The sequence below is a fragment of the Bufo bufo genome, chromosome 3 (genome assembly GCF_905171765.1).
Source record: "Bufo bufo chromosome 3, aBufBuf1.1, whole genome shotgun sequence".
In the NCBI taxonomy this organism is placed as follows: Eukaryota; Metazoa; Chordata; class Amphibia; order Anura; family Bufonidae; genus Bufo; species Bufo bufo.
Window position 1 is genome coordinate 385,501,076 of NC_053391.1, and position 15,335 is coordinate 385,516,410.

General features: G+C 45.3%; 1 protein-coding gene across 1 annotated transcript; it reads right to left on the bottom strand.

Annotated features, from left to right (window-relative positions):
* Positions 1–241: 241 nt before the first annotated feature.
* On the bottom strand, positions 242–13,455 carry SMG8 (SMG8 nonsense mediated mRNA decay factor). Its single transcript, XM_040424751.1, has 4 exons — positions 11,902–13,455; positions 9,818–9,963; positions 6,581–7,474; positions 242–2,770 (listed from the first exon to the last, which is right to left on the bottom strand). Exons 1-4 carry the CDS (start codon positions 13,430–13,432, stop codon positions 2,573–2,575), a joined length of 2,769 nt encoding a protein of 922 aa, XP_040280685.1. The 5' UTR covers positions 13,433–13,455; the 3' UTR covers positions 242–2,572.
* Between the last annotated feature and the right edge of the window lie 1,880 nt (positions 13,456–15,335).

The following is a 15,335-nucleotide window of genomic DNA, read 5'->3' on the forward strand; positions in this document are numbered from 1 at the left end:
AAACAGTCAAAAAAAATTTGAGAAGATATGGAGGCCATGGGTACAGCATTATAACATTGCTCTATAAGGGCCGGGATAGTTCCTAAAAGAAATAAGGAGTAATCTAGAGGTACTAGTTTTTTCATGCCTAATTTAATCTATTACACTATGTGTGTGGATGTATGGTTGAATGTGTTAAAAGTGTACTGGCTCTGAGAAGACAGAAGCTACGCATAATGAATAAATACGATGTGACCAAATATATCGCAGACTTTATTTCACTCTACAACATTAATCATTAATGGACGCTAAGACTCTTACGGTTCATGACCGTTGACATGGACTCTAGTTGTGCCGCAGATCTGGGAGGGAGGGGAATTGGTACTATTTGTATCTGTGTTTTTCTTTTTTATTTCTTTCTTTCTTTAAAAAGCTATTAAAAAATATCTGATTTAAAAAAAAAGAAAAGTACAATCAATAACATAATTACATCGGAAATTTCAGATAATAGAGAGCAAGTCATGATTTCGCTATTCATATACCTAAGTGCTGTGAAATAAAGCCCAGCATGATCAAGGACACTGTTACAGGCAGAAAAGACCACGTACATGCAATCATGCACAATTATGTATACGTTTATTACAGCTTTATGCATCATGATCTTGCTCACAATCTATCCCAGCACACTTTGATAAATAATCTTTGTAACAATAATGCAAATTAAAGAGAACATAATACCCTCAGCAAAACATATTACACTACCGTATCACTGGCAAGCACTTTTTTGTACTGTAATCTGAAAGGGTTTTGCCCCACACCAGTAAAAAAAAAAAAAAATAATAATCCTATACTCATCCGTTTCTCATGTGACATTCTAAGCACCACACCTCCGGCCCTCCTTCTGCTCTTTGTATACAAGACTGCTGGGGCCAGTGACAGGTTGCAGCAGTCATATGGCGTATACCTCGATATCGCCACTGCAGCCTTGTAAAGCAAGAATAGGTGAGGCATTGGAGGAGCAGTGCTTAGAACATCACATAAGTGTAGGATTATTTTTTATTTTATACAATTTACTGGGATGGGGTGTAGTGGTAAAAAGCTCAACAAATCTTTTGAAAGGGGATGTCCCATCTGAACATTTATGGCATATCCATAAATAGCGAGTCTCAGACATGGGTAGGATACCGATCTCAAGAACAGCGCCCCATCCCACAATGGGAATGGTTAGATGCCTACGCATGAGTAACTCTCTACATTTACTATGGGACTTGAGAAAATAGTACGCTTACTCTGCTATTTGCAGAGGTCCCATAGAAATAAATAGAGAGAGAGCAAGTGTGGCCAACTCTCCATTCCGGCAGTTCGAGATGGGTACAGGTCTGAGGGGTGGGTTCTGAACCTACCAGATAAGTATGTTATATCTTGTTGATATCCAGATGTGAATACCCCTTTAATGTTTGGGATAAAGTCTGTTGTAAATTCTGTAGCTATCCCCTTTATGGTCTCTTTATCATGCTTGGCCAGATGGTGGATAAAAATCGGTGTGCTCTGACAAATGACATACTGTATCTGAGTACCGTAAATTAGGTTTTTGGTTCTGCAGATGTATAACAAACATGAAAAATGTGATCCAGTTTTGGACAACCTTCTCAAAATCAATGTTAAAAGGTTATTCCCTACACTATGCTGCTGCAGTGATATGGAGCTACACAAACAGTGCAGTACAGCACTGCGAGTTATGCTGTTTGAACAACTCAAAATAGTGTGGCTTCCTTTTACTTCTATGGGAGTTATGGAAGCAGGGTAGCACAGTTTACTGTGTGCTTAGGAAGGATATTCCATTCTCAACTGTAAAAGCCGAGACAGAATAACCCTTTTAAAAGGTTATTCTGACTATGTAAAGTTCTGGGACCCCACCAATCAAGGGAATGGAGCATCAGATCGGGCATGTGCGTGGCACCTCCATTCATTTCTATGGGAGTTTAGGAGACTGTACAGTGCTTGGATCTCTCCAGAACTCCCACAGAAATGAATGGAGAGGCCATCTGCATGTCCGACTGGCCGCTGTTTATTTCAGGGGGCTCCATTGGGTATAGGGCCCCCATTCTCGGGACTGGTGGAGATCCCAGCGGTAGGAACCCCATTGATCTGACAGTTATGTGGATAGGGGATAATTTTACATAAGCAGAATACCCCTTTAAGGTCAGAGGAACCTCTATTATTTACCACTCAATGATTTATTTAAGGCAAGAGCCATGTCAGACGATCACAATTCAATTATTACACATATAGAACTCCCCACCCCTATTTTCTATATAGCTAGAGACAGTCATTTCTGTTTTAGTCCATTAAATTATGTAACTGTACATATAATACATATTCAATGGCAAAGTAAATGGCAAAGTCAAATATGCCTATACAACTCACAACAAAACAATAATGCAACACTTGTTCCTGCCATCTTGCCAGGATTTGGTAATAAGCCAACAGAATAACTGACATATGCAATTATAAAATGACCTCTTTCATTCAAGAGAAACATAATTCAACATAGGTAAGCTACAACATGTAACGCAGCTGCAGAGTGGCAGTACTATAGAGGGACCGCCTTTAATATCCCCCTCATAACTTTGTAGCTGATCAGTTGTTGATTTTCTTTTGGGGGGTAACACGGTCCTCGTTCCATCACATAAGAGTAAGGGAATCGTAAAACCCATAATCCATCAGCTGGCAGAATAATGTCCTGCTTTTCGGGATAAAAAATAGGACAAGGAGGTGGTCCTGGCTGCACCTAGGAAAAAGAGCAAACGAAAGTTACTTCCCATTTACAGCAAACCTTATATCTGTCTACTTGAGATGATTTATAAAAATAAAAAAAAATTAAGTTCTACAAAATGTGCAAATTTCCTTTGCAGAAGTCATACAATTTTTTTAGTTGGGGTTCCTGTTACCAAGATGTCCTTTTAGTGCAGTTGTACCAATAAATATAAAATTTAGTGTTAAGATGTTTTCTGGTTTTATATAACTAAGGCTACTTTCACACTTGCGGCAGAGTGATCCAGCAAGCAGTTCCATCGCCAGAACTGCCTGCCGGATCTAGCAAAATGTATGCCAACTGATGGCATTAGTAAGACTGATCAGGATCCTGATCAGGATCCTGATCAGTCTTAAAAATGCCTGATCAGTCAGAAAAATGCATTGAAATGCCGGATCCGTCTTTCCGGTGTCATCCGGCATTTATTTATTTCACCTTATTTTCGGACTGCGCATGCGCAGACCGGAATGATGGATCCGGCATTCCGGTATTTGGAATGCCAGATCCGGCACTAATACATTCCTATGGAAAAAAATGCCGGATCATTCAGGCAAGTGTTCAGTTTTTTTCGCCGGAGATAAAACCGTAGCATGCTGCTGTTTTAGGGCTCTTTCACACTTGCGTTCTTGTCTTCCGGCATAGAGTTCCGTCGTCGGGGCTCTATGCCGGAAGAATCCTGATCAGGATTATCCTAATGCATTCTGAATGGAGAGAAATCCGTTCAGGATGCATCAGGATGTCTTCAGTTCCGGAACGGAACGTTTTTTGGCCGGAGAAAATACCGCAGCATGCTGCGCTTTTTGCTCCGGCCAAAAATCCGGAACACTTGCCGCAAGGCCGGATCCGGAATTAATGCCCATTGAAAGGCATTGATCCGGATCCGGCCTTAAGCTAAACGTCGTTTCGGCGCATTGCCGGAGCCGACATTTAGCTTTTTCAGAGTGGTTACCATGGCTGCCGGGACGCTAAAGTCCTGGCAGCCATGGTAAAGTGTAGCGGGGAGCGGGGGAGCAGTGTACTTACCGTCCGTGCGGCTCCCCGGGCGCTCCAGAGTGACGTCAGGGCGCCCCAAGCTCATGGATCATGTGATCACATGGATCACGTCATCCATGCGCATGGGGCGCTCTGACGTCATTCTGGAGCGCCCCGGGAGCCGCACGGACTGTAAGTATACCGCTCCCCCGCTCCCCGCTCCTACTATGGCAACCAGGACTTTAATAGCGTCCTGGGTGCCATAGTAACACTGAACGCATTTGGAAGACGTCTTCAAATGCTTTCAGTACACTTGCGTTTTTCCGGATCCGGCGTGTAATTCCGGCAAGTGGAGTACACGCCGGATCCGGACAACGCAAGTGTGAAAGAGGCCTTATCTTTTGCCTGATCAGTCAAAATGACTGAATGGAAGACATCCTGATGCATCCTGAACGGATTACTCTCCTTTCAGAATGCATGGGGATATACCTGATCAGTTATTTTCCGGCATTGAGCCCTTTTGACGGAACTATGCCGGAAAAGAAAAACGCTACTGTGAAAGTACCCTAAGGCCCCCTGCACAAAATGCGGGCCGCAATGCACGAACACAGTCCGTGGGGCAGCGGATCGCGGACATGTTATATCTTTTTGCGGAACGGAAGTACGGGACAAAACCCCACGGAAGCACTCCTGTGTATTGCGGATCCGCAAATGCGGTCCGCAATACAGCAACGGGAAGCACACGTTCGTGTGCAGGGTGCCTAAAGCTCAGTCACTGTATAACACACTACCATACTTTTTGTTTTAGTTGCCCACTATTTCAAGATCTGTTCACGATGTGCAAATTGGAAGTTGCATCCCTAGTGACAACAGAGCCCCCTCCCACTTCCCCAGTAGTCACAGCAGTGCCATCCCCAACTTTCTCAGTCACAGCAAATAACCCTCCTGCCCCAGCTCCTAGTTACAGCAATAAGCCTTCCATATCCCATGTATTCAGCTCGCACATGCTCCTGTTATGAAACCTCAGCAAGCACTAAGCTACATACAAGTAGCCCATTATACACAACACAAATTTTTATTCTCCAACCTGCTAGAAAGGTACATGATGTAATCTGTAGTGAAGAACATTTTCTTACCAGTGACTATTTGCGAGTTATAACCTCAGTTCTGATCCTTTGCTGGGTCATGTGACCAGCACTCTAATCTTCAACTGACACAGGACAGGAAGTCAGTTACTTCTCTATTCATTCCTATGAGACCGACATTGAGGCTCCCACAGGAATACAGAGAGAAACTGACTTCCTGTCCACACATAAGATGCTGTGTTATTTGGAAAGTTTGATTGCTGGTCACATGACACAGCTGAGGATCAGAAGAGAAGGGATAACTCACAAATACAGACACTGGTAAGAAGATTACCTTCACTACAGTTTACATCATGTACCTTTCTAACAGTTTAGAGAATACAAATTTTTTTGGGGAGTGCTTCTTTAGTGCTTTTATTTTATTGTATTTAAAGTATATTATAATAGTAAGTCTTCAACCCACAGTAGGGCCTGAGAACCCCCACAGGTGCACAATGGCCTAACAATCTGCATATAAAATAAAACTAAATACAATGTGTTAAAACATTATGCAACCACACAAAGTAAAACACCACAGGTACCCATCAATGTAATAAGTAAAGGAATACAAAAATGTATCAAATAAGAAGTAAGAAACAATAAATGAGCAGCGGCTCATTTATTATTTCTAGCGCAGGTTTATACATTTTTTGCATTTATTTTCTTATTACATACGTGGGTACCTGTGTTTTTTTGTTGTGTATGGTGACTGCATATTTTTGTGGTCCCTACTATGGGCTGGGTAGTAGCACTTGATATAGGAATATAGTGTTGTACTATTTGACAATGTGTGTTTATCCCCTCACGTTAATAAAGATGGTGCAGTCATATATGCACGGATCTATTTGTCTTTGTTTCTTTACATGCAGACTCTCACTATTTATACTTGTGGTGCTCACTGATTACTCCCACAGGATACAAAATCTATAGAATTTTGCACCACAAAGTAAAAACACATTTATGTCAAACATGTAAATTTCATGTAACCATCCAGTAAAAAAGTGTATAAGGTTTAGTTTTCTATATTTTTTTTTTTTTTAAAAGGGTCCGTTGGTTGACTCTATAGTAAATACTTGTATCCTCATGAAAAAACTATTCTGAAGCACTTTTTCTCAGAATTGCATTCCAACTGTCAAAGAGGTGTCTCCCTAGATAGCCTGCCGCTGTCAGCAGTGTATGGATAGTAAGAGACAGGGTAGCCCCCCCCCCCCCCCCAAGCATTAACACCCAGGTGTCAATATACTCATGAATGATTAACAGATGAAGGGGAGATTTATCAAACTGGTGTAAAGTAGAACTGGCTTAGCTGCCCATAGCAACCAGTCAGATTCCACCTTTCATTATCAAGAGCTCCTTTGGAAAATGAAAGGTGGAATCTGATTAGTTGCTATGGACAACTAAGCCAGTTCTACTTTACACCAGTTTAATCAAATCTCCCCCAAAATCTCTACGACACTGCTGGAAATAGACAAGAGATAAGACTCCAGATCTGCAGATACTTAACCCTTCATCTTGGCACAACCCCTTGAAATAGGACCCGTCACCTCTCCTAACATATCTTAGTAACTACTTGCATTCCCCATTTAATAGGGATTCTAGAGCATCTGGTCTTATGACTCTATGGTCTGCCATTCCTCTATTATTCCTAATACAAGTTTATTTATAATAAGGGTGATTTTTAAAACCTTACCTGAGGGGTCAATATAATTTGTAAAGGGGCATCAGGAACCACAATGAACAGTCTCATGAGCTGAGCATAATGAGGTTTAAGCCCTCGCCCTTGAGATGGCGACAACATGTACAGAGGCATGTCAGTGTTCAGGGCTTTAACTGCTGATTCCTTAGGTCCATTGCCTAGAACTTTCATTATTTTATCTGGCCCTGAGCACATAAACCTCCGCCCTCGTGAATCCTCATACTCAAAACCAACAAATGCTCTTGCAATATCATCCCTTCTACGACCTCTTCCGGGTATCGCTCCACTCCTTTTCCCAGGTATAGACTTATTTGGAGCTGGCCAAGAATTGGTGTCAAGGTCCCCTTCATCTTCTGGTTTCATACGGATGACAATGTCCCAAGGCATCAGATAGTTGGTCCCTGGGATAAATCCAAGTTGATCTAACCCTGTGTGGAAGTTATAAGATTTAGCAGAGCCAAGTTTTACTAGTGACCAGCTTGAAAATTTAGGAAGAAGGTCCTTTGGACAGTTTGAATGCATCATACCAGGGAGGTATTCAACAGTGGATGCTTGTCGATCCACTAAACTGGGCTTTTTTTCACCTTTTTCCTCCGTACCGTGTCCTGGAGCTTCAACATTATCTCCTCCAGCTTGTGGGTCAGCCGGGTACGTTCCCAGGCTATCAGTGGACTGGCCCAGACTTAGTGCAAGGCTCAGACTTGTACTTTCACCCTGTGTTTGAGGTTCCTTATCTTTCAACTTCTCCCCTTCCCCTTCCCCTTCTACATCCCCTTCTTGATAAGTAGACGGTGCCTCGTTCTTTGCGGGAGCAGGATCTGGTGTACTTGGCTCAAATACTGGAAAATTAATGTGTTCCATCTTTCCACAGCATTTCTCTTCGAGCATCTGTGAAAAATTACACAGAGAGGAATACATCATGAGTAAAAAACTATGTAATTCAACTGAATACTGAGCAGGGGTGTGGAATTCCTATCGCCCGACGCCCGGGACATGCAGTTCCGGGCGCCGGGCAAGTAGTTTGAACAGTTGTTTAGCCCTGTGCGGGCAAGTAGCAGGGACATGTCGGTTGCAGGGACATGTCGGTTGGGCAGTAATAGGAGCGGTCATATGCTAGCCGCGAGCTGACTGCTCCTACATCTATGTCAGCCTGCCCCTGCATCGTGCATATGAGTACCGTACATATCACTTCCTGCAGGCGGCCCCCGCTCCTCCCGGCTCCTGTATCCTCCCGGAGCCTGTCCACATCGCAGCTCCCGGCCTGACCTGCAAGCGCTGACTGGGGTCACATAGCATTATACTGATTTATGATGCTATGTAACCCTTACAGTTCTGGAATGTGTTGGATAACACTGACAGCATTATGTCAGTGTTATCCAATACATTCCAGAACTGTAAGGGTTACATAGCATCATAAATCAGTATAATGCTATGTGACCCCAGTCAGCGCTTGCAGGTCAGGCCGGGAGCTGCGATGTGGACAGGCTCCGGGAGGAACGCTCATCTGCAGGGGTGTCAGAAATAAAGGTTGTGCTGTCTGTCTTCTGAGGCTCTGGCCCTGCCTGCAATCTGCACTGCACGTGGCACTTGATAAACTATAATGTCTCCCTGTTGCCCCCATACAGTATAACGTCTCCTTGTGGCCCCCATACAGTATAACGTCTCCTTCTTGCCCCCATACAGTATAACGTCTCCTTCTTGCCCCCATAGAGTATAACGTCACCTTGGGGCTGCCCTAGTGCCCCATACAGTATAACGTCACCAAGCGGCTGCCCCCGCACAGTATAACGTCACCCTGTGGCCCCTGCCCCCATACAGTATAACGTCACCCTGTGGCCCCCGCCCCCATACAGTATAACGTCACCCTGTGGCCCCCACCCCCATACAGTATAACGTCACCCTGTGGCCCCCGCCCCCATACAATATAACGTCTCCCTGTGGCCCCCACCCCCACACAGTATAACATCCACAGCATAACGTCTCCTTGTGGCCCCCGCCCCATACAGCATGACATCTCCTTGTGGCCCTGCCCCCATACAGCATAACGTCTCCTTGTGGCCCCCGCCCCCATACAGCATAACTTCTGCTTGTGGCCCCCGCCCTCATACAGCATAATGTCTCCTTGTGGCCCTGCCCCCATACAGCATAACGTCTCCTTGTGGCCCCCGCCCGATACAGCATAATGTCTCCTTGTGGCCCCCGCCCCATACAGCATAACGTCTCCTTGTGGCCCCCGCCCCATACAGCATAACATCTCCTTGTGGCCCCCGCCCCATACAGTATAACATCGCCTTGTGGCCCCCGCCCCCATACAGTATAACGTTAGTATAAGTTCAGGACAAGTAGATGGTCATGAGGGACAAGTAGATTGAGCCCCCACTTTAGTCCTTCGACAAGTATTTTTTTTTTTTAATTTCCACACCCCTGCTGAGGCTAATTTAGAAGATTACCTTTCCCTATGATCACCCTTTAACTGCTGTAAAAGATGTAGGTTTGTTACATGTAACAACTACTCCTTCCTCACATTCTATTCAGGATTCTCAGAGGATCTACAAATGACCCATAACATTTGTAAGGCCTCATGCACACGACCGTTGTTTTGGTCCGCATCCGAGCAGCAGTATTTGCGACTTGGATGGGGACCCATTCACTTCAATGGGGCCGCAAAAGATGCAGACAGTACTCCGTGTGCTTTCCGCATCCGTTGCTCCGTTCCGTGGTCCTCAAAAAAATATAACCTGTCCTGTTCTTGTCCGTTTTGCGAACAAGAATAGGCAGTTATATTAATGGCTGTCTGCTCCGTTCTGCAAACTGCAGAATACACACGGACGCCATCTGTGTTTTGCAGATCCGCAATTTTGTGCATGAGGCCTAAAACAGAGGTTTTCAAGTATCTCGTCTTTCTTAGATCAATATGTTAAAAATACTTTGGGTAGACATATCCTAAGTGCAATCATATCCCAAGTGCGAGTTTAAGTCTACTTGAGCATTTACTCCATATTAAATTATGCCTGATCTCAGTGGCCCAATCTCTATTGTATGTGGCCCGGAGAGAGGGCGGCGCAGCTAATATGTCAGGCCCACTAACAATATTACACAGTGCTAGGTATGTCCACTGAAAGTTGTTATTGTACAATATCGGAAGATGTTTGAAATTTTTTTGAGTATATGGAAATATAACTTAATTTTAAAAAAATCTGATAAAAAAAATATATATATATTACACAGTACCTGGTAGAAATCATAATTCGCACTCTTGATGTCAAATGGATCCTCACGAGGTGCCTGCTTTCTTCCACAGTTGCAGTTCCCAGTAGACCGTGCTCGGCTGTTATGGTACAGAATAGGTGGATTTCTTTCTGGCTCAATTTTTTCACCTGAAATCATGACATGAAATAAAAATAAAAAAATCATAATAATAAAAGGTATGTTTTTTGTTTTTTAGTTTTCTTAAAGCACTATGACGGCAAATAACTGTCCGATTACATTTTTGTAGTGTCAAAGGTCCAACCATCCTCCAAGCTTCCAATGACTGAAAAAGCTTGAAGGGGGTACATTTTATCATGTGCTGCACTCCAGAACTTGTTTCAAAAAGTCACACAATAGCGCTTTGGCAACTTTTTTGGCTTCCTTGTGCAAAAAATGTAGCAAATTTTACACCATTCCCTTGAGTTTTAAAAAGTGGGTGGGAAAGTGGTTGTGGCTCGCTGTTAATTATTTTTATTTCAGATTTGTCAAATGAGTTGCAAATTCACTCCAACAGTAGGGTGGGCATTAAGGAAAAAAAGATAAAAGTACAATGGAGTGACTTCACAGGTGGTGCAAAAGTCTGCCAGAAAATACACAACATAAAGACTTCCCCATGTTAGGGCACGTTGTGTATTTTCTAAACCAGGATGTCTCCATTCATTTCAATGGAGGGATATAATCTGCACAGAAATCCGCAACTTGTAAAAATCCGCACCTGCGTATTTTCTGGCTGACTTTTCTGCCACATCTAAAGGCGCCCTTAGGTTTAAAGATGCTTCAAATGTCTAAATGTGCGAAATTTGATTAATATGGGGCAAAGTACACCAGCACAGACTTAAGCAAAACTGACTTCAAATATTACTCTCATGAAAAATTCCCCCCCCAAGTGAAGTTTAAAAAATTAGAGCAAAAAAAATATACATAAAGAAGCAGCACTGATGTCTACAGAAGTCATACTTATAATAATGGTATAAGGGTGCTGCTCCACTACATTTTTTAGCAAATTTTTGGGCTGGTAAAAAAACCTCATAAAAGTCACGTGGTGGTGTTTCTTAGTCACACGGCTTTTCTGTGGCTTTTTTTTGTCAGACATATTAGAAGAGACTAATATTTAAAGGGGTTGTCCGGGTTCAGAGCTGAACCAAAACAAAACGCCTTCTTCACCCAGGCAGACCCTTTGAGTAGAGCATTGGAACATTTTGTGCTCCGATGCTCTCCCTTGCTCTGCGCTGAATTGCGCAGGACAAGGGCTTTTTCAGCAGATCTAGCGACGTACTGGGTTTCTGTATGGGAATGCTAGGCGGAGGCTTCCACTTAGCAGTTAGCCCAGTAATGTCACCGGCACCAGTGGGCGGGCTTTAGTATATTACTGCATATGTTGAGAGCCATCTTTAGTCTGTGTAGGGAGTCAGAACTTTGTTGACCCATGCAGTACTTCTCTCTTAAAGGGGTTGTCCAGGTTCAGAGCTGAACCCGGACATAACCCCTTCTTCCCCCACTCAGCCCCTCTGATATGAGCATTGGAGAATTTCATGCTCAGATACTCTTCCCTTGTCCTGCACTGCATCACTTAGGGCGAAGACGGTTTTCCTTTTCACACTGCTAGGCAGAGCCTTCCGCCTAGCAGTGATCCCGGTGACATCACGGGCACTAATGAGCGGGCTTTAGCACTGCCATAGGCTGTTTTACAACAGAGGGGCTGAATGGGGAAGAAGGGGTTATGTCCGGTGTCAGCTCTGAACGTAAACAACCCCTTTAAAGGATTGGTGCCAAGTTTTAAATGTGTCCTCTATCCACAAGATAGAACATGAGTGACTGATTGGTGGAGGTCTAACTGCTGGGAACCCCTCTGGTCACGAGTACAGAGCTCGGCTATTTCTGGCAGTCCCATAGAGATGAACAAAATGGCATTGAGCAAGTTCGACTGTGCTCCATTCATATCAGTGGGGCCCCAGTTTAAAACTTGACACAACCCCTTTAAATATAAAGGAGCCACATCATGGAGGCTAGTTCTGTAAACTTGTAGGACATATCAATTAGGCCATGTTTAAAGTAAAAGCATTTACCTGCTTTTGGAAGTAAGTGGAATTTGTGGACACAGTGCTGATCAGTCAGGCTCCTTTCCTCACAAAGCTGGTGCCCGCTGCTCCAGAATTTGTAACAATCTTCATTGAGATGGATGGCATATTTCTGGAATGCAGGCCCACGGGCATGCTGACTGTACACCCTAAGTGCTTGTGCCAGCTGGTTCTTATGGACTGTGGTGGTGTAGTTATGGGGCAGGTTGGACTGGTAGGCACTGTGTGCCATTGGGAGAGCTTTCTGACATCTGTTTTCTGAAAATTTTGTATCTGCATCCAAATAACCTTCCAGCACTTTCATGTTAGCCAGCAGCTTTGGGGGATAGCCCCCTGGGAAGGCTGGAGGGTCATCATCCTTATTCTCTATGATCACCTCATACAGCTTCAGGGCCACATTGGCCCATTTCTGATAGGTGGGTAGCTCAAAGTGGGACGGTTGTGGGTTCCTGCCCACACTGTCATCAAAACCCTTCTTAGTGAGCACCAGCTCCACATGCTGGAAGAGAAATTCACGCAGGGTGCAGTCCACCAGCTGGCCAGAAAGCCCAGAGCTGCTCTCTGCTGTGAAGGACAGCTGCTGTCGGCTGTGCCTCATCATGTGGTAGCGCCGAGGCCCAGAGATGCCCACAGTGCTGGGCTCTGTGTCCCTTACAGTACAGTTTTGTCGCAGGCCATCCAGTAGCATACCCACTGGGTCGTCGTCCTGCTCTGCCACAATGTACACAAAGGCCTGGTTGGCAGGCACGGTGAACAAGCAGTTGATGCTCTGGTTGGTAAGGACACGGCTCTTGCGGAAGATGCGGTAGATCTGGTCCTCCAGTGCGTGCTGCAGCCTTCTTTTGGGTGAATGCTTCTTGGGCTTCTCCGTGGCCGTCTGACCAGCACCCCGGCTGGGCTCCACTCCCCGTAGGGCTCCATTTAGCTGGAAGACGAACAGCAGCCGCGGTGGGCAAGGTCGGGCATTTAGCTTCCACTCCAGCCCAACAGGGCACTCTTTAAGTGCCGGCTTGAGCGAGGGCAGAAGCTTCTGACGCACACTGTCCAGTGCCCGGAAGAGCTTTTCGTAGGCAATGTCGAAGCAACAGGCAGGGTGCAGGAGCAGCAGCAGGTGGCACACAGAGAAGAGGTAGAGCATGTGCATGCAGTGCAGCTTCTCCTCATCCTTCCACCACTCATGTGCCTCTGCATGGGACACCCCGCGCCCCAGCTCCTCGCATGCCCTTGCCAGCTGCCCCGTGTCGCTGATGCCAGTCAGCATCACATAGAGCACCCGAGACTCCTGCTCGTAGTACGTCTGGAAGACACTCCGCTCCCGGGCCTGCTCTGGCAGCTGCTGGAAGAGGGGGAAGACATGCCGGTCACACAGGGAGTTTACCAGGCAGCCTTTGTCCCAGCCCCCTTGCAGCAGAGCCGTCTTCCCGAACACCCCCACCACGCACACCTCATCCTCCTTCCACGCCGGCTCTGAGCTCAGCAGCTCCCGAAGGAGCGAAGGTCCGCTCGTCACCATCTTCATGGTCCCCGCTATCGGTAGCGACGGCTGGGGGACACAAATGGAAGGTGCACAATCATGGTGTTACCAATGCTAACGTCCGGCTGGGAACAAGAGCTCAGCACTAGCTTTCCATTAAGCGTCATTGACTGATTTGTGCAGAGCGCCCTCTGCCGACCGCCATCGGTCCTCACATGCAGTACAGTGGGCACTAATTTCAGCCATACGTCTGGGGTCGTCAGCGTCAACACCGTGCCCACTATTATATCACCACTGGTGCCAATGCTGCTTGTAGGGGCTCTTAATAGTATAGAAAACAGTATAGAAGTGTAGTGGCATGCTAACCGTACCCCAAATGCCTGGAAGCCATTCCCACAGCTTCCAAGTCTGCATCAGAAAACCTGACCGTGGCCATATCTAAATGTAGCATTTTTCTTCTAAAACCACCATTTCCACATCATCCAACCCTACAAATACACAAGAAACAATTATCAAGGGGCCATAAAAGGATCAAAGCCATATTAGAGCACATTTGATAACCTTGCCGTACAGGGGCGTAGCTAAAGGCTCATGGGCCCTGGTGCAAGAGTTCAGCTTGGGCCCCCGTCCCTCAGTGTTTGATCGCAAGGGGCAGGGGAGCACATAGCCTTCATGCTGCCTGAGACAGACATTGAAAGGGCACCCCCTCATGCCAAATTCTTGACCTAACCTCTTCCCTCTAGCCAGAGGTGTAAATTGACCAGTATGCACTTTCTATAATGCCAGTGTCTTATGTGGCACAAGGGTCTTTGGGCCCCCTCAGGCTCCTGGGCCGGGTAGCAACTGCTACCTCTGCACCCCCTATAGCTACGTCCCTGTTGCCGTACCAAGACAGGTCATCAAAAGTGGGGTCATGCAGTTAGGAAAAAAGGTAGCTTAGGGGAGACCCCAATGGACATTAGAGAGATCACCGTACACATAGATGGGGATTCTTTACTGTAAGGCAATGAGACAGTAAAGGGTAGTAGGGTTGCTGCGTTAACATGTTGTTTTGCAACTTTTATAGTCAAAGCCTGTGTAAGGAGTGCAGTGGTGGGTAGCACAAAGTGGGGAGAAGTCCCCACAGCCTCCATACTAGAGGAGGTGGCAAGCTGCCATCACCCTTTCTCACCATTGAGGATGCATGGCATGTGCTACCAGGAGACCCAGCTAGGAGAAGAGTATGGTATGGTATAAAATATACCCGATTGGAAGTACAGTCATGTGAAAAAATTAGGACACCCTTTGAAAGCATGTGGTTTTTTGTAACATTTTTAATAAATGGTTATTTCATCTCCGTTTCAACAATACAGAGAGATTAAAGTAATCCGACTAAACAAAGAAAACTGAAGAAAAGTCTTTTCAAGATCTTCTGTAAATGTCATTCTACAAAAATGCCTATTCTAACTGAGGAAAAAGATAGGACACCCTCACATGTATTCCCTCTTAAATTGGCTCAGATCTCACACAGGTATATCACACCAGGTGCACATAATTAGTAGATCGTTACTCTGCATGTTGAATGGGGCTTGCCCTATTTAAACCTCAGACATTTAGTTTGGTGTGCTCCTGACTGTTGAAGTGAGAGTGAGCACCATGGTGAGAGCAAAAGAGCTGTCAGAGGACTTCAGAAAAAAGATTGTAGCAGCCTATGAGTCTGGGAAGGGATTTAAAAAGATCTCAAAAGATTTTGAAATCAGCCATTCCACTGTCCGGAAGATAGTCTACAAGTGGAGGGCTTTCAAAACAACTGCCAACATGCCCAGGACTGGTCGCCCCAGCAAGTTCACCCCAAGAGCAGACCGCAAGATGCTAAAAGAGGTATCCAAAAACCCTAAAGTGTCATCTCGAGAACTACAGCAGGCTCTGGCTACTGTTGATGTAGAAGTACATGCCTCTACAATCAGAA

Coding starts and splice junctions, on each gene's coding strand:
- SMG8 (XM_040424751.1), bottom strand. CDS start 13,432: ATGAAGATGGTGACGAGCGGACCTTCGCTCCTTCGGGAGCTGCTGAGC. Junction 9,964..11,901: donor CCACTTACTTCCAAAAGCAG/GTAAATGCTTTT, acceptor TCATGATTTCAG/GTGAAAAAATTGAGCCAGAA. Junction 7,475..9,817: donor CGAATTATGATTTCTACCAG/GTACTGTGTAAT, acceptor AATTTTTCACAG/ATGCTCGAAGAGAAATGCTG.